General features: G+C 42.8%; 1 protein-coding gene across 6 annotated transcripts in view; it reads right to left on the bottom strand.

Moving 5' to 3' along the window:
- Window positions 1–18,671, bottom strand: part of LOC122554108 (lysophosphatidic acid receptor 3-like) — a 93,076-nt gene that overhangs the window by 53,757 nt on the left and 20,648 nt on the right. For all 6 annotated transcript variants that reach the window (XM_043698598.1, XM_043698597.1, XM_043698594.1 and 3 more), the window contains one exon: window positions 17,666–18,418. In XM_043698598.1, the coding sequence (XP_043554533.1) occupies window positions 17,666–18,398 (733 nt within the window). In that variant the 5' untranslated portion in view covers window positions 18,399–18,418. The remainder of the gene's footprint in view (window positions 1–17,665; window positions 18,419–18,671) is intronic.

Genomic DNA, 18,671 nt, shown 5'->3' with positions numbered 1-18,671 from the left:
AATTCTGTGGAGTTTCGAAGAATGAGAGGTGATCTCATTGAAACCTACAAAATACTTAAAGGGATTCACAGGATTGTTGCTGGTTAGATTTTCCCCTGTTTTGGGAGTTCAAAACACGGGAGTGCAATTTAAAAATAAAGAGATGTCACTTAGGTTGGAGATGAAGAGAAATGTTTTTTACTCAAAGTGTTGTGAATCTTTGAAATTCTCTATCACAGGGGGCTGTGGAAGCTTAGACTTTGATTGCATTTAAGATAGAGACATATGGAGCAGGGTGAAGATTCAATCAGCCATGATTACCTGAAATGCAGAGGGTAGGCTTGATAGGGCTGAATGGGCTTACCTGTTTCTAACCTGCTGATTTGTTAAAGTTCTTAGTCTTTATACCGGTTCCATCAATAGCAGACAAACTGCTCTGATACTGTTGGGAAACACTCTCCCGAAATACTGTTACTCTTTAGCTGCAGATAAACTGACATTGCTAATGTCAGGTGCTGCAAGCAGTGACCTTGAACAGAAATTTAGCTCATTGAAGGCGATGTTGGGAATGTCTTGTACTGAGTGGGTCTTCCTCTCCTGATAATGCCCTAAAATATGTTCTTTGTAAATCTGGTCCCTCGCAAGGTTGATCATCCGCTTGGCTGCACCAACAATGGCAGGATATTGTTGTTACTGACACAAAATGGAAAACAGAATGAACAGAAAAGAAAAAAACAACCAAAGCGAAATCTGTTGTACCTGAGCGTGAACTCAAGAGTTATTGAGGCAACCCCCACGTTATGCTTAGCCCTCCCCCCATTTCATACAAAAGTCGCCTCTGTGCTGCCACTCAGCCCATAGCTCCGCCTCTGCCCCTAGCTCCGCCTCTGCCCATAGCTCCGCCTCTGCCCACAGCACTGCTTCCAAGACCCCACTTCCACCCATAACCCAGCCTCCACTTCCCCATCTCTCAATGAGGATCCCAAAGCAATGTTTACGCTTTCAAGAAAATACAACCCACCCTCCTCTGCTATAAATTCATCCAAATTCCCAGTTTTCTTCCATTGTCCTCATAAATCTGGAACGTTAGTGGATTGTAAACTTTTTTTTTCATGGGATGTGGGGGACGTATTAGGCCCTGAGATTGAAGATTGTGTTTGAATACAATTCTGCTGCTCCTGATGGCCTCCAATCTTGATAGATCTGTTCAAAATCTATTCCATTTAACATACTGGTAGAGTCTCATAACACAATATAAGATATCTCAATGTGAGGAGCGAGTTTTGCCTCCACGTGGACTGTGCGGTGCTAACTCATAAAATCATAGAGACGTACATCACGGAAACACACCCTTCAGTCCAACTCATCCATGCCGACCAGATATCCTAAATTAAGGTAGTCCTATTTGCCAGTATTTGGCCCATATCCCTTTAAACCCTTCCTACTCATATAGCCACCCAGATGCCTTTTAAATGCTGTAATTGTACCAGCCTCCACCACTTCCTCTGGCAGCTCATTCCATACACACACCACCCTCTGCTTGAAAAAGTAGCCCCTTAGTTCCCTTTTAAATCTTCCCCCTTTCAACTGTCTACCTGTGGCTCCACTTACAAGGAACTATGAACCTGCACTCCAAGGTCTCTTTGTTCGGCAACACTCCCCAGGACTGAACTATTTAGTGTATGAGTTCTGCTCTGATTGGCCTTTCCAAAATGTAGTACTACCCCTTGTGTGACCCACCAGTGCAGTCATAGAAAGATGCATTTGTTGCAGATAAATTGTTACGAATGAAGCCAAATAGATTGTTCTTTTTTGTTGGTTTCCTCACCATCTGCCACAGATCCAGCCGACACAAAGTCCTTTATGACTCAGACAACTTCATCAGTATTGGTGCTGCTGAGTCACTCTTGCACATTGAATAGCCCCCATTCACAGCATGTCCTGCCCTTACCACCCTCTGATCCTGCCCATATCTCATTCTTGCTCATCCATTCCCCCAATCCACACTGACAGTTCTGATCTGCATCATATCCTTATCAGACAATACCTCAAATTTAAATGTTTTGTCCACACCTTTAAGCTCTGGAAACCCCTCTCTAAACGTTCCCTTTCTCACTGCTCCTTCAAGACATTCCTTCGAACCTACCTTTCTGACTGAACCTTTGGCTGACCATGTTAGTATGGCTCAATCACATTTTGACTAATGTACCTATGAAAGATTTTGGGACGTTTTACAATATTGTTACATAAAGGCAGGTTGTTGTTAAAGGGATGGAGTCTTGATGGGAGTCATTTCTGTGGGCTGTTGCAAAAATTGGCGAATTGTCAACTGCCAAAGTTCTGCACTGTTCAAAGTCTGCATCACTCCACTAAGTATGTAATCTGGGTCAGAGCAGTAATTAAGGGAGTGTCACATCAATAGAGGTGGTGTCTTCAGATGATTATAACCTAGCAATTATCTGAGTGAGTAAGCAACCTCAGTAGTCATAATATTAAATCCTCCCAGGGAGAACAACTGAATTCATCTGCGATCTACTACAACAGTGGTCACGAGGTTACAGTTTTTAAAAAGAATTCATTCATTAATGAGCTCCACTTGATTGATCTCCAGTCGCATGAGGTAAACTCAATGTGCTCAGTGCATGTAACATTGCTATCATGAAAAATTTGATTCAAATGGACACCCTGTACAATAAGAACATCACAAATAAATATAACCCTTGGCTTGCTTAACGTCCTGAATGAAGATGTTTGTTTCACTTGGAAAACATGTAGCCTTGAATCGTCTTATGAAAGGTTTCCTCCTCTCTCTCTCTCTCTCTCCCCCCCGGCACCGCTGTACCTTCCACCTTCCAATTCTTGGGAGGATTCATCCCCCTTCATGTTACAGGACAGAAAATCAGCAGTCACATACGTGCTATTGACTTTCTGACTTTGCAATTATCTCAGCTGATAGTTCTAGTCAGCTCCCAGAAGGAAACCTGACCTGATTGTTCCTTTTTAAAAGTTCTAGTTAATATACTAGCCATATGAGGCGATCTTTAACAACAGAATAGAAGTTTATCACACAAAATCCAAAAAAACAAAACCATCTAGATATACAACATAGTTAGAAAAATCATAAAGCACACAGCAAAACCAAGTTTTGACCTATCCCCAACACCACCCTTTCACAGTGATTCAAGTCGAGAGGAAAAATCCAAAAAAACAAAACCATCTAGATAGACAACATAGTTAGAAAAATCATAAAGCACACAGCAAAACCAAGTTTTGACCTATCCCCCAACACCACCCTTTCACAGTGATTCAAGTCGAGAGGAATTCAACTTCTATCTTAAATCTTAAATTCAACTTAACATATTTTTAACAGTTTCTGCTCTGTGAACTGTAGAGTTTTCTGAAATGAATGCTTGCAAGAACTGAGAGATCAGACTTTCTCAGCTTCTCAGAAATCCTACAGATTTCTAACCAAATAATCTTGGTCTGAAAGTTGCATAAGCTAAACTTATCTACTGAGATAACTTTTCCTTTAACTGCTCTGTAAATTCTAACAAAAATATACTTATAAGGGTGTGACTGAAAGTGGAAGTTGGGGTTATAAGAACAGGCTGAAAAGGCTGAGACCTTTATTCCCTGGAGCATAGGAGGGTGAGGGGTGACCTTATAGAGGTTATAAACACATGAGAGGCACGGATAGGGTAAATAGCCAAGGTTTGTTCTCCAGTGTAGGGAAGTCCAGAACTAGACGGCATAGGGTTAAGGTGAGAGGGGAAAGATTTAAAAAGTACCTGAGGAGCAACCTGTTCACACAGGGAGTGGTGGGTGTATGGAATGAGCTGCTAGAGGAAGTGGCAGAGGTGAGTACAAGTACTGCATTTAAAAGACATTTGGACAGGTACATGGAAGGAAAAGTTTAGAGTGACTGGGGCCAAACGCAGGCAAATGGGATTAGTTCAATTGAGGAAGCCTGGTCAGTATGGATGAGTTGGGCTGAAGAGCCACAGGTGCTGTATACCTCTATGGTTTTATGAGTCCTTTTTAAGAGAGAGATTACACTTGCTTCTGACCACAGTCAGGTCTTCTCTGAACTTCAATCTCGGGGTTTTCAATCAATGATTTATTCCAAAATGAAAACAAACTTCATTGTTTACTCCACGTGTTGCAAAGCACCCCAATACAAACAGTTTCTATTAATCACTCCAGGGGGCTTCCTGCTCTGAAATGTACTGGGTACAATCATGTTCCTGAAGGACTGTCTGACCAATTTTTATAACTCCTGCACAAAAGTAACCAACAGCTATATGCCTCTCTAACATAAAAACAGAAATTGCTGGAGAAGCTCAGCAAGTCTGGCAGCATCTGTGGAGAAAAAACAGTTAATATTTTGGGTCAAGTGAGCCATCTTCAGAACAACATGCCTCTATTACAAAACACAAACTCTCAAATTATTTTAATGAATGTATCTTTTCATTCTAGCAGGAACTCAATGCTGGCTGTGGAATTAAATGCAAATATTCAAAATCTTGAAGACCTTTGACAACAAAAGAGAAACAGCTTGACAGTGTCAAGGGGAACATTACTCTAAAGACATCAGTTTAAAATTAATCGCAAAAGCATTAGAGCAGGATGTGTGAATTTTAATTTACTGCGACAAATTGGTACAAACTGCTTCTTAATACAGGGTCTAGCACTGGAGGAGAAATGATTGGACTTAGGAGGACATGAGAGTTATTAGTGGGCATGGAGGTAATGTGGGGGAGGGGTAAGGGCAAGGGGGCTATTGAAAGTATGTTGGAGGGGTGGGTTCTAGTGAACCATGATGTGGAAGAGCCGGTGTTGGACTGGGGTGGACAAAGTCAGAAATCACACGACAACACGCTATGGTTCAACAGGTTTATTTGGTATCACAAACTTTCAGAGTATAGCCCCTTTGTCAGGTGTAGTGAGAGAGAAGCGCACAGACACAGAGTTTATAGGCAGAGAGGTCCAAGGCCGGGCGATCAAAACATCATACAAATTGTGCGAGTGGAGTGTTGAATAATAAGTCTCTGCAGGTGATTAAGAGTGTCAAACGATGTGAGTAAAGTGTCAACAGCTGAATAACAAGCAAAGGGGTGTCCTACAATCTGATTAAATGAGGGAGAGAGATGATTACAAAATATTTAAAATAATGTAGTGCTGGAGACAAACTAAATGACAGCCCATGGATAATCTCATGCTGCTACACATCTCTAGCTTCCATCCTGGGTTAGGTAGGTATATTCAATGTTCGCATTCATTTCAAGATGGCCAGAATACAACAGCAGAGATGTACTGCTGCGCCTGTATAAGACTCAGGTCAGACATCATTTGGAATATTGTGAACAGTTTTGACGCCGTATCGAAGGAAAGATGTACTGGTGTTGGAGGGGGTCCAGATGCAGTTCGCAAGAATGATCCCAGAGATGAAGGGCTTGTCGTATGAGGAGCAGTTGAGGATTGTACTTGATAAAAGGATGAGGGGAATCTAATTGAAACTTACAAAATACTGAGTGACCTGGATTAGAGTTAGAGTGGAGAAAATGTTCCCACCAGTAGGACAGGCTAGAACCTGAGGGCACAGCCTCAGTGTGAACAGATGATCCTTTAGAATGGAGACAAGGAGATATTTCTTCAGCCAGAGGGCAGTGACTCTATGGAACTCATTGCCACAGAGGGCTATGGACACAAAGTCACTGAGTGTATTTAAGACAGACATAGATAAGTACAAAAACAAAAATTGGTGAAAAAGCTCAGCAGGTTGAGCAGCATCTGTGAAGAGAAATCAGAGTTAATGTTTCAGGTCTGGTGACCCTTCCTCAGAAGCGTGTTGCCAGACGTGCTGAGCTTTTCCAGAAGTTTCTGTTTTTGTTCCTGGTTTACAGCATCCATATTTCTTTTGGTTTTTTTATAGATAGGTTCTTGATTTGTGAGGGGATCAAAAGTTACAGGGAGAAGGCAAGAGAATGGGGTTGAGAAAGATATCAGCCACCATTGAATGGTGCAGCCAACTCAGTGGGTCAAATGGTCTAACTCTAACTCTACTCCTCTTCATTTAGTCTTATCTTAGGACAGAGAATCAGAAAAAAACGTGTCAGGGGCAACATGAGATCAAAATAAGCTAATATCAACCACACTGCCTGAAATATGCTGGAGCAAATTCAATAGCCACTTTCAAAAGGAATTAGAGAAACACTAGAACTAAATTTGCAGTGTTTTGGAAAAAAGTGAAAGTGGGACTAATTGGAGAGCTTCATCAATAAAAAAAAAGTTAGACCTCAGCTGAAGTATTGTGTACAGTTACACAGGAACATGGGAACAGAGGTAGGTCTTTCAGCTCTTTGAGCCTGTTCCTGTCTGGGCCCTGTGTTATAAAGAAAATGTGAATGTTTTGGTGAAAGCGACTTCAGTCATAGAGTCATAGAGCTGTGCAGCACAGTAACAGATCCTTTGGCCATCTAGATATCTTAAATAAATCTAGTCCCTTTGCCAGCATTTGGCCCATATCCCTCTGATCCCTTCCTATTCATATACCCATCCAGATGCCTTTTAAATGTTGTAATTGTACCAGCCTCCACCACTTCCTCTGGCAGCTCATTCCATACATGCACCACCCTCTTTGTGAAAAAGTTGTCCCTTAGGTCCCTTTCCCCTCTCACCCTAAACCTATGCCCTCTAGTTCTGGACTCCCCTACCCCAGGGAAAAGGCCTTGTCTATTTATTCTGTCCATGCCCCTCATGATTTTATAAGGGTTCTGATGCTCCAGGGAAAACATCCCCAGCCTATTCAGCCTCTCGCTATAGTTTAAGCCCTCCAACCCTGGCAACATCCTTGTAAATCTTTTCTGAACCTGTTCAAGTTTCACAACATCCTTCCTAGAGACCAGAACTGCATGCAAAACATCAAAAGTGGTCTAACGTGCCGTATAGCCGCAACATGACCTCCCAACTCCTATACTCAATGCACTGACCAATAAAGGCAACCATACCAAATGCCTTCTTCACTATCCTATCTACCTATGAATCCACTTTCAAATTATAATGAACCTGCACTCTAAGGTCTCTTTGTTCAGCAACACTTCCCAAGATCTTACCATTAAATGTATAAGTCCTGCTCTGATTTGTTTTTCCAAAATGTAGCACCTCACATTTATCTAAATTAAACCCTATCTGCCACTGCTCAGCCATTGGCCCATCTGATCAAGATCAAGATCCTTTTATACTCTGAGGTTGTCATTACACCTACAATTTTGGTGTCATCAGAAAACTTATTAACCATCCCTCCTATGTTCACATCCAGTGAATGGTTCCAGGAACATGATGTTTATAAACATCGTACAAAAGAAAAAGAAATTAAATAATAGATTACAGTGATCAGGATAGATTGTAAATGATGGGCTTGTTCTCCTCAGAGAGAAGGCTAACAGGAGATTTGATTGAGTTTTTTTCAAAATCACAAGCAGATACAGTGATAGGGAGAGACTGTTCCTGCTCAGAAAAGGAGACATCATTAAACAAGAGCAAGAGGAAATAGGTTTATAGTGATGTGTCAATGAAGCAAGGGTGATGTGAGGAAAATTTATTTCACCCAGCGAGTAGTTAAGATGTTTGCCTGCATATGTGTTCAAGGCAGGTTCAATTGAGGCATTCAAGAGGGACTTTAGATGTCTGTTTGAATAGAAACAGTGGGCAAGGATATGGGGGAAAAACAAGAGGGTTGGCATGAGGTGATGATGTTCATTTAACAAGCCAATTTAGGCACAGTGGGTTGAATGGCCTCCTTCGGTGCTGTAACAATCCTGTTTGGATCAATGGGCTAAAAGGTGGCAGATGAGGTTTAATTTGGATAAATGTGAGGTATTGCATTTTGGTAAAACAAACAGGTGCAGGACTTATACAATTAGAAGTAGGACTTTGGGTAATATTGTAGGACAGAGAGGCCTCGGGCCTCACAGTACATAGTTCCTTGAAAGTTGCATCACACGTAGACAGGCTGGTTACAAAGTCATTGAGCATGCTTGCCTTCATTACTCAGACCTTTGAGTATAGGAATTGAGATGTTATGTTGAAGTTGTACAGGATATTGGGAAGGCCTCTTGTAAAGTACTGGGTGGAGTTCTGCTCTCTTTCGGAAGGATATTATTAAGCTGGAGAGGATTCAAAAAATTTACGAGGATGAGCGTAGGAGGTTTACAAAATCATGAGGGCCATAGATAAAGTGAACAGCTTTTCCCTAAGGTGGAGAATTTCAGGACTAGGCGGCATATTTTTAGGTGGGAGGAGAAAGATTTAAAAAACACATGAGGGCAAATTTTTTAACACAGAGAGTGGTTCATGCATAGAACGACCTTTAACTGAAAGTGGTGGATGCAGGTACAGTTACAATATTTAAAAGACTTTGAAATAAGTACATGAATAAAAATGTTTGGAGGGATATGGATCAAGTGCAGGCAGATGGGACTAGTTTGGGATGATGGTCACTGTGTACTGGTTGGACCGAAGGGTCTGTTTCCATGCTGTAAGGGTAAATAGACAAGGTATTTTCCATGGTTACCACGGTTGATCCATAGTCATTGAAATGGGAAAGACAGATAACAGAGAATTAAATGGAATCAGGACTGTGGAAGTAGAGTCATAGAGCTGTACAGCACAGAAACAGACCCTTCGGTCCAACTCGTCCATGCTGATTGGTTATGCCCTCCTAATCTACTCCCATTTGCCAGCACTTGGTCCAAATCCCTCTAAGCCCTTCCTACTTATATACTCATGCAAATACCTTTTAAATGTTACAATTGTATCAACCTCCATCACTTCCTCTGGCAGCTCATTCCATACACGTACCACCCTCTGTGTGAAAACGTTGCCCCTTAGGTCCTCTTTATATCCTTCCCCTCTCACCCTAAACCTAAGCTCTCTAGTCTGGACTCTCCCACCCCAGTGAAAAGACCTTGTGTTATTGGCTTTATCCATGCCCCTCATAATTTTGTAAACCTCTATAACGTCACCCTTCAGTCTTCAATGCTCCAGGGAAAACAGTCTTATCAGCCTCTCCCTGAAGCTTAAATCCTTCAACCCTGGAAACATCTTTGTAAATGTTTTCTGAACTCTTTCAAGTTTCACAACACCCTTTACTGGATGATGATAGGAGCACGTCAATGCCCAGGCTGGAACATTTAACTAAACAAGTCAAATTTGGCCTGGGGTTTCAAATCAAGAATAGACATTCTGAGAATGAGAGCTTTTCCCTCAAACATTATGCCCTGAGTGACAGTCATGTCAGTACTATTACTCTAAGGACCAACTTGGTTTTAAGTATTTTCATGAGATGTGGACATCACTGGTGAAGCTGTTATTTTCTGTCCATCCCTAACTGCCTTTGAACTGCGTGGCTTACTTATGCTGTTCCTAAGTCAACCACATTGTTGAGGGTCTGGAGTCACACAGAGGCCAGTCTGTTTTGAGGAAGGGTCACTGGACCCAAAATGTTAACTCTGCCTTCTCTCCATAGATGCTGCCAGATCTGCTGAGCTTTTCCAGCAAACTCCACTTTTGTTGCAATCTTGATGAGCTCAAGCAAGAAACCAGTTAATTCCCACCTCCACTGAGAAGGAAATATTTTATTATCATATCATTTTACGTAGCTGGGCTCTGTATTAACTGTGATGCGGTTAAGAAGGTTTTAATGATGTGAAAATGCTCTTTGCAATATTCTGCTGGTTTACCTTATGAGGGCCATTACAATGTGGTCTTGTGAAATGGCAGTCAATAAGCCTGTGACATTATATGGTTAGGCTTAAATGCAGTTCTGCTGATTTCCCACAACCACCATTACTCCCTCCCACTATCCCCTCATCCCCCCCAACAATCAACATCAACAATAATTCAGTCTGTCAGCACTTCTCATCGGTTTTCACTCAGGAAAAGGAGAATATTGTCGAGGAGAAGAATATCGTACGGGATATTAGACTAGAAAGGATCGAGGTTAGTTACGAACAGGTCTTATTAATTCTAGAAGGAGTGAAAGTAGACACGTCCCCTGGGCTGGATGGGATTTTTCTGAGGATTCTCTGGAAAGCTAGGGAGGAGATAGCAGAACCTTTGGCTTTGATATTTGAGTCATCATTGTCTACAGGTTTAGTACCAGAGAACTGGAGGAATGCAAATGATGTGCCCTTGTTCAAGAAGGGCAGTAGAGATGACCCAGGTAATTATAGACCAGTGAGCCTTACTTCTGTTGTAGGAAAGGTTTTGGAAAGGATTATATGAGAAAAGATTTATAATCATCCAGCAAGCAACAATTTGATTTCAGATAGTCAACATGGTTTGGTCAAGGGCAGGTCATGTCTCACAAACCTCATTGAGTTTTTTGAGAAGGTGACCAAGCATGTAGATGAGGGTAGGGCAGTCGACATGGTATACATGGACTTCAGTAAAGCATTTGATAAGGTTCCACACGGTAGGCTGTTGGAGAAAATGCAGAGGCATGGGATTGAGAGTGATTCAGCAGTTTGGATTAGAAACTGGCTTTCTGAAAGAAGGCAGCGAGTGGTGGTTGATGGAAAATATTCAGCCTGGAGTCCGGTTACCAGTAGTGTGCCACAAGGGTCTGTTTTGGGACCACTGCTGTTTGTCATTTTTATAAATGACATAGATGCAGGCATAGGTGGAAGGATTAGTAAAGTTGCAGATGACACTAAAGTCGGTGGAGTTGTGGACAGTTTGGAAGAATGTTACACGTTGCAGGGGGACATGGATAAACTGCAGAATTGGGCTGAGAGGTGGCAAATGGAGTTCAATGCAACTGAATGTGAGGTGATGCACTTTGGGAAGAATAACAAGAAGGCAGAGTACTGGGTCAATGGAAAGAATCTTGGTAATGTGGATGTGCAGAGGGATCTTGGAGTCCATGTACATAGACCCCTGAAAATTGCCACCCACGTGGATAGTGCCTGTTAAGAAGGCATATGGTATGTTAGGTTTCATTTGTAGGGGGATTGAGTTCCGGAACCACAATATCATGCTGCAACTATACAAAACGCTAGTGTGGCCAGACTTGAAATATTGTGTACCGTTCTCGCCCCCATATTTAGTGATGTGGAAGCATTGGAAAAGGTACAGAGCAGATTTACCAGGATGTTGCCTGGTCTGGAGGGAAGGTCTTATGAAGAAAGGCTGAGAGACTTGGGTCTGTTCTCATTGTAAAGAAGAAGGCTAAAAGGGGATTTGATAGAGACATACAAGATGATCAGAGGATTAGAGAGGGTAGACAGTGAGAGTCTTTTTCCGAGGATGATGACGTCAGCTTGTACGAGGGGGGTATAACTACAAATTGAGGGGTAATAGATTTAAGACAGATGTCAGAGGCAAGTTCTTTACACAGAGAGTGGTAAGCGTGTGGAATGCCCTGCCTGCTAATGTAGTCGACTCAGCCGCATTAAGGAGATTTAAAGAATCATTTGATAAGCACATGGATGATTTTGGGATAGTGTAGGGGGACGAGCTGAGAATTGTTCACAGGTCGGCGCAACATCGAGGGCGGAAGGGCCTGTTCTGCATTATATTGTTCTATGTTCTATTTCCCAGGCCAATCAAGATGAAGGGCTTATGCCCAAAATGTCGACTTTGCTGTTCCTTGGACTCTGCCTGACCTGCTGTGTGTTTCCAGCATTATACATTTTGACTGTATCAATTAAGATACAAATTAAATCCAACTCTGTCTGAAATGAGATTTATCTTGTCTGGTCATAGGTTTCCAATTGCAAAAATGCCATCCACTATCATCCTTTGCTTCCTGTTTGGATCTTGTCTGCCAACATGCCTTGGATCCCATCTTTTGGACCCCTTTCCTTGTGAGACCCTGTCACAGGCCTAACTGCAGTCCATGGAAACCACGTCAGTGGACTACCCTCATCAATATATTTAATCACCTTTTCAAATAACTCAATTAAATTAGTCAGACAGGATTGCCCTCAAACAAATCTACTGACAAGTCTGCTGACAACTCGGAACATGTTTCTGATTAGAAACATTCTCAATTCTCATAAGGAAAGCACACCTAAATGATTAGGTTAGATTCCCTACAGTGTGAAAAGAGGCCATTTGGCCCAACAGGTCCACACCGACCCTCCAAAGAGTAACCCACCCAAACCCATTCCCCCCTACTAATGCACCTAACACCAAGGGAATTTAGCATGACCAATTCACCCGACCTGCACATCTTTGGACTGTGGAGGAAACCGGAGCACCCGGAGGAAACCTACACAGACACAGGGAAAATGTGCAAACTCCACACAGACAATATCCTGAGGCAGGAATCCAACCTGCTGTGAGACAGCAGTGCTAACCACTGAGCCACCGTGCCGTCCAAATATCAAATGTTCAGCAAAAGGACAAATATCGTCATGTCCATGTGATTAGTGTTAAAGGAAATAGGCTGCTTCCTATTTCAGACTGATCAGGTATAGTGGGATGGTGGTATAAACGAGGTTTGAGAAAGTACAGATGTGAATAAGTCTGGATTATAAGATGAACAATATTGCTGAAGCCTATTGCTGTTACTATCTCATAATCACACTTTTTATTTTTCTAATTTCTCAGGAATATAGGACAAGTTTGCTTCATCTGTCCTGCTAGGCCAATCCCTTCATTCCAATAAATTAAAGACCATAAGCCATAGGAGTAGAAGTAGGCCATTCAGCCCATCGAGTCTGCTCCGCCATTCAATGTGATCATGGCTGATCTGATAGTCCTTAGCTCCACTTTGCTGCCTTTTCCCCGTAATTCCTTGGTTCTTTTGCTGATTTAAAATCTGTTTACCTCAGCCTGGTGTATACTCAATGACTCAGCCTCCACAGCTCTCTGTGGTAAAGAATTCCACAGATTCACCACCCTGTGAGAGAACGAATTCGTCCTCATCTCTGTCTTAAATATGTGTTCCCTTATTCTGAGATTATTCCCTCTGGTCCTAGATTCTCCCACAAGGGGAAACAACCTCTCCACATCTACCTCTTCAAGTTCACTCAGAATCTAATCTCTTCTATATTCCAATGAGTACTGGCCCAGTCTACTCAACCTCTCCTCATAAGACAGTCCCTCCTAAAGCCAGGATCAACTGAGTGAACATTCAGTGGTCTGCTTCCAATGCCAGCCTGTCTTTCCTTAGGTAAGGGACAGGCACAAAATTATTGACTGTATTAGCTGTGGTCCTGTAAAGTTACAGGAAAGCCGTCTGACGTTTACACTCCATTCCCTTTGAAATAAAGCCAACATTCCATCTGCCTTCCTTATTACCTGCTGAATGTGAATGCTAGGATTTTGTGATTTACGGATGAACACTCCTAAATCTCTCTGTGCTGCTGCTTTCTGCAGTCTTGGTTGGCACGGTAGCTCAGTGGTAAGCAGCACTACTGCCTCACAGCACCAGGGATCTGGGTTTGATTCCAGCCTCGGGGACCTGTCTGTGCGGAGTTTGCACATTCTCCCCGTGTCTGCGTGGGTTTCATCCAAAGATGTGCAGATCAGGTGAATTGGCCATGCTAAATTGTCCATAGTGTTAGGTGCACTAGTCTTGGGTAAATATCGGGTCTGGGTGGGTTATTCTTCAGAGAGTCAGTTTGGACTTGTTGGGTCGAAGGGCCTGTTTCCATACTGTAAGGAATCTAATTTTTATCCATTTATATAATATTTGTAACAAGTTCAGTGAATATTCATTGTACTCCTCATTATAACAAGGGATGTAATTTTGAACTGAAAGGCAGAAGGTTTAGAGAGGATTTGAGGAAAGGTTTTACCACCCAGAAAGTGCACTGCCTAGAAGGGGAGTTGATTCAGGAAACCTCACAACTTTAAAAAGTGGTCATCATTAGACTCTTAATTCCAGATTTTTATTGAAGCTAAATTCCTGTCTCCTGCGGTGGGATTCAAACCCAGGTCACTTGAAGTGATATAACATTCAAGTCTATGGGCCTAATGCTGGTAAGTAGGACTAATGTAGGCGGTAATGCATTTTTAGTCATGTGGACTTGATGGGTTGAAGGACCTTTCCTGTACTGTATGATTGTACAGTTCTATAATTCTATGATCCCTCGAGGACAAATGTGTCTTCAGTAAGGAGTCCAGAATTACTCACTGTACTCCAGATGTGGTCTCAATAAGGCCACATACCTTTTGGAAGAAGCTGTCAAACCTATTCAGATAAAAATAAAAGACCCGTGGATGCTGTAAATCACAGACAAAAACATAAATTGCTGGAAAAGCTCAGCATGGTTGGGCAGCATCTTTACAGAGAAATCAGAGTTAACATTTCAGGTCGAGAAACCCTTCCTCAGAACTAAGGACTGGTCTCTCGACCCAAAACATTAACTTAATTTCCCTCTGTAGATGCTGTCAAACCTGCTGAGCTTTTCCAGTAATTTCTACTTTTGTCCAACTTATTCCTTCATCACACAACACCAGTTTATAGTCCAACAGGTTTAATTGGAAGCACTAGCTTTCGGAGCGACGCTCCTTCATCAGGTGGTTGTGGAGGACACAATTGTAAGACACAGAATTTATAGAAAATACATTTTGCTATCAATGCGCTCCGAAAGCTAGTGCTTCCAATTAAACCTGTTGGACTATAACCTGGTGTTGTGTGATTTTTATCTTTATACATCCCAGTCCAACACCAGCATCTCCAAATCATCCCTACGAAAGGTATCATGGAATCTTGTAGTTTGTCTCTGCAGGGACTGTAATGTTTTGATTATGTTGATTGGACTGATGAAACCAGAAACCAGTTTAATAAATTGACAAACTTGTTCAAATCTCACTATGGTTTTCCAGTAAGATTGGAGGCTGTGGCCAAGTGATATTATTGTGGACTGTCAATACAGAGACCCAGGTAACATTCTGGGGAGCTGGGTTTGAATCCCACCGCAGCAGATGCTGGGATTAAGAGTCCAATGATGGCCACTTTCAACTGTTGGTAAAACCCATCTGATTCACTAATGTCCTTTAGGGAAGGAAAATATTGTCCTTACCAGGTTTGAAGTCCATGTGACTCCAGACCCACGGCAACGTGGTTGACTCTTAACTGCCCTCTGTGCATTTAGAAATGAGTAATAAATGCTGGACTAGCCAGAGATAGCAACATGCTGTGAATGAATTTTTTTAAAATTTTAAAAACCTGCCGAGAATTATGAGTGAGTAGTCAGCAACGTTTGGATAATTCAGTTGGTTTTCACCTTGTCCTCCACCTTCACTTTAAGCCCTTTCTGAAATGCTTGTTACTCTTCTCCTTGTACAGCCCAGGCTCACTGTTTCTGCTGATTCCAGTGCGTCAACCCACCCAGGTTTGTCTGAATTGTATTCCAGCCTCTCCCTGTTCCCAATGAAATGGGATGTAATTGAACTGTTGTTGATCTTGATGTGTACAGTCGCACCCAGAGGAGATACAAGTTCCAACAGGTTCAAAACAGAGCCACAGAATTGTTAACCACAATCTATCCACACAATAATCTCTTTACCTGACAAACCCAATGTTCACGCAACTATAGTGCTCACGAAACATCACTTGTTTATATAAAACAAAAGGCACACACAGCTTCTCCTTTGGCTCTTTGTGGATGTTGCTGGTAGGGCCAGCAATGATTATTCACCCTGATCCAGGTCTGACAGGTACCTGCTGGTTCCGGCCAGGTAGCAGGTTTGGTTCCTTGTTCATGATCCAGTTGGGTTTTATGGGGGAGTGGGGGGTTATCAAAAGAAGGGCTTATGCCCAAAATGTCGATTCTCCTTCTCCTTTGATGCTGCCTGACCTGCTGCGCTTTTCCAGCAACACATTTTTAAGCTCTGATCTCCAGCATCTGCAGTCCTGACTTTGTCCTGTAATTTTGTCCAAACTTCACACAGTTGTTACTGTCTCAGATCTTGTGACCCCAAAACATGAGCTCACGACCATCGAACCCCCACGCCCCACCCATTCAAAGGAAACATGCTCTCTACATCTAACCTGTCAAGACCCTTGAGGGTCTTATATGTTTCAAACAGGTATGTGTAGTTCAACAAAGGTTCCTTATGCTGTTCCTGGAATGAAAGCAGAGTGGGTTTATTTTTTGATTCATTGACAGGATGTGCCAGAATTTATTGCCCAACCCAATTTGTTAAGAGTCAACCACATTGCTGTGGGTCTGGAGTCACACATAGGCCAGACCAGAGAAGTATGGTAGCTTTCCTTCCCTGAAAGACATTAGTAAACCAGATGGGTTTTGCACCACTAAATGAAGGGGAATGGGTCTGGATGGGTTACTTTTCGGAGGGTTGGTGTGGACTTGTTGGGCCGAAGGGCCTATTTCCACACTGTAGGGAATCTAATCTAATCTAATCTAATCCTTCCATGCTGCCATTTTGTTTGTATTTCACCATCTACCAGACTGGGATGTGAACCCATATCCCCAAGAACATTAGTCTAGAGTTACTGGCTTGCTCACCCAGTGACATGACCACCATCTCCTGCCTGGAAAGGCAGGTCTAGATTTCCTAGAGGTTAGAAATCTGTGAGATATTCTTGTTGAAACAGACCAAATCCTTTAAGGATTCGCATTGTGGATTATGTGAAAATGTTTTCCCCTGCTTAGGGAAGGTAGACCATGGAAATTAAAGTTAAGAAGAAACGTCATCACATTGAATAGAAAATGAGAAAAAACACTTTCTTGAAAAGATTGTGAATCTTGGAAATATTGGGTTTTTTTTAATTTCATGAATTGGCTTTATATTTTTTTAGATTAGATTACTTACAGTGTGGAAACAGACCCTTCGGCCCAACAAGTTCACACCGACCCGTCCCCACCCAGACCCGTTCCCCTAAATCTAACACTATGGGCAATTTAGCATGGCCAATTCACCTGACCTGCATATTTTTGGACTGTGGGAGGAAACCGGAGCACCCGGAGGAAACCCACGCAGACACGGGAAGAATGTGCAAACGCCACACAGTCAGTCGCTTGAGGCGGGAATTGAACCCGGGTCTCTGGCGCTGTGAGGCAGCAGTGCTAACCACTGTGCCACTGTGCCGCACACAGTGCTGCCAATTGTCTATGCCAAAGAGCTCATAGAAGTACATTCAAGACAGAGGTTAGGATCATAGAACTCCTACTGTGTGGAAACAGGGCATTCAGCCCATCAAATCCACACCAACTCTCCTAAAAGCATCTCACCTAGACTCACCCGACTAACTCTGCATTTCCCATGGCTAATGCACCTAGCCTGCATGTCTCTGGGCACTATGGCCAATTCACCCTAACTCACACTGGAACACCCGGAAGAAACTCAAGCAGACACGGGGAGAACATGCAAACTCCACACAGTCACCTGAGATTGGAATCAAACGCAGGACCTTGCCACTGTGAGGCAGCAGTGCTAACCACTGAGCCACCATGCCACCCTTGGTCAATGGTTGGGTATTAAAGAAATTGTAGGATCCAGGGATGAAGTGAGAAGATGTAGTGGAGGCAGATGATTAGAAATAGGAACTGCAATGGGCCCATTCAAAGTCTGGTTTCTCCATCAACAAGACTATGGTCAGTTTTCATCTTCCCAAAGACCAAGTGTTCACACAATGGGCCAAATTGATTTTTGACTGTATTACAGGGTGCTATAATACCAACAACTGAAGGAAGCAATCACTTACCCAGAACTGTCACAATGGTCTTTATCAGCTTCATAGGCATTTTGTTGCGTTTGATGGAGCCAGTCGTGTGAGACATCAAATTCAAGGTTTTCTTTCTGACGTAGATATAAATCCGCAGATATATTATTACAACAAAGCCAAGCATGAAGAGGTTGAATAGAGCCCAGAATATCAGGAAACTCCTGCTGTAAATGGGGGCCAGTGATGAACAGGTGCTGATGTCACAGATACAATTCCATCCCATGTTGGGGATGGTAGCCATGAAGACCGCAGTTCCCCAGATAACCAGGACCAGGAGAGTGACCCGACGTTTTGATAGGCTGCTGTGGAGTCTCATCTTGATGACAGAGAGGTAGCGTTCGATGGCAATTACCAGCAGGCTGTACAGTGATGCACAGAAGCTCACGTTCAGTAGGGCCTCACGCAGCAGGTAACGATGCACTGTCAGTGTCCTCGAAACTGGGCCCGTGTTAAACATCAGGAAGACGTAGGCCAGGCTGGCAAAAATGTCAGCAGACGCAAGATTGGCGAGCAAGTAGAAGAAAGGGAAATGGAACCGACGGTTGCGTATCACAGCGATTACGATCATGGTGTTACACAGGAAGATAAACAGGCAGCAAACTATACCAAAACCCAAACCCAGGTAATGGCGGATGCTCCATTCCTGTACCTCTGAGCTAGTTGTGAGATTGTAGAAAAAGTTCATTGTTTTGTTATAGTGGCAAGTCACCATCTTCCCTTCCAACTCGATGTCTGTAAAAGGAGAGAATGTAAATAAAATAAATATCCAGGCCGCTGGAAAAGCTCCAACAGCAATTTGTCGGACACACTTAGCAGTAGACAAAGTCCCTTCAGTAAAACAGGAAACCTCGTGCCATTTAAATATCAACAACAAGGAGAACGTGCAGCTGAGCTTTAGCACAAAACTGTTACACAGGCCATGCCACAGGCCGGACAGAGAAACATTCAGGCTTTCTAGGGAGTGAGAATGTGTGTGTGTGGTATT

This window comes from Chiloscyllium plagiosum, chromosome 11 (assembly GCF_004010195.1).
Source record: "Chiloscyllium plagiosum isolate BGI_BamShark_2017 chromosome 11, ASM401019v2, whole genome shotgun sequence".
In the NCBI taxonomy this organism is placed as follows: domain Eukaryota; kingdom Metazoa; phylum Chordata; class Chondrichthyes; order Orectolobiformes; family Hemiscylliidae; genus Chiloscyllium; species Chiloscyllium plagiosum.
This window is presented reverse-complemented; position numbering and strand designations above follow the sequence as displayed.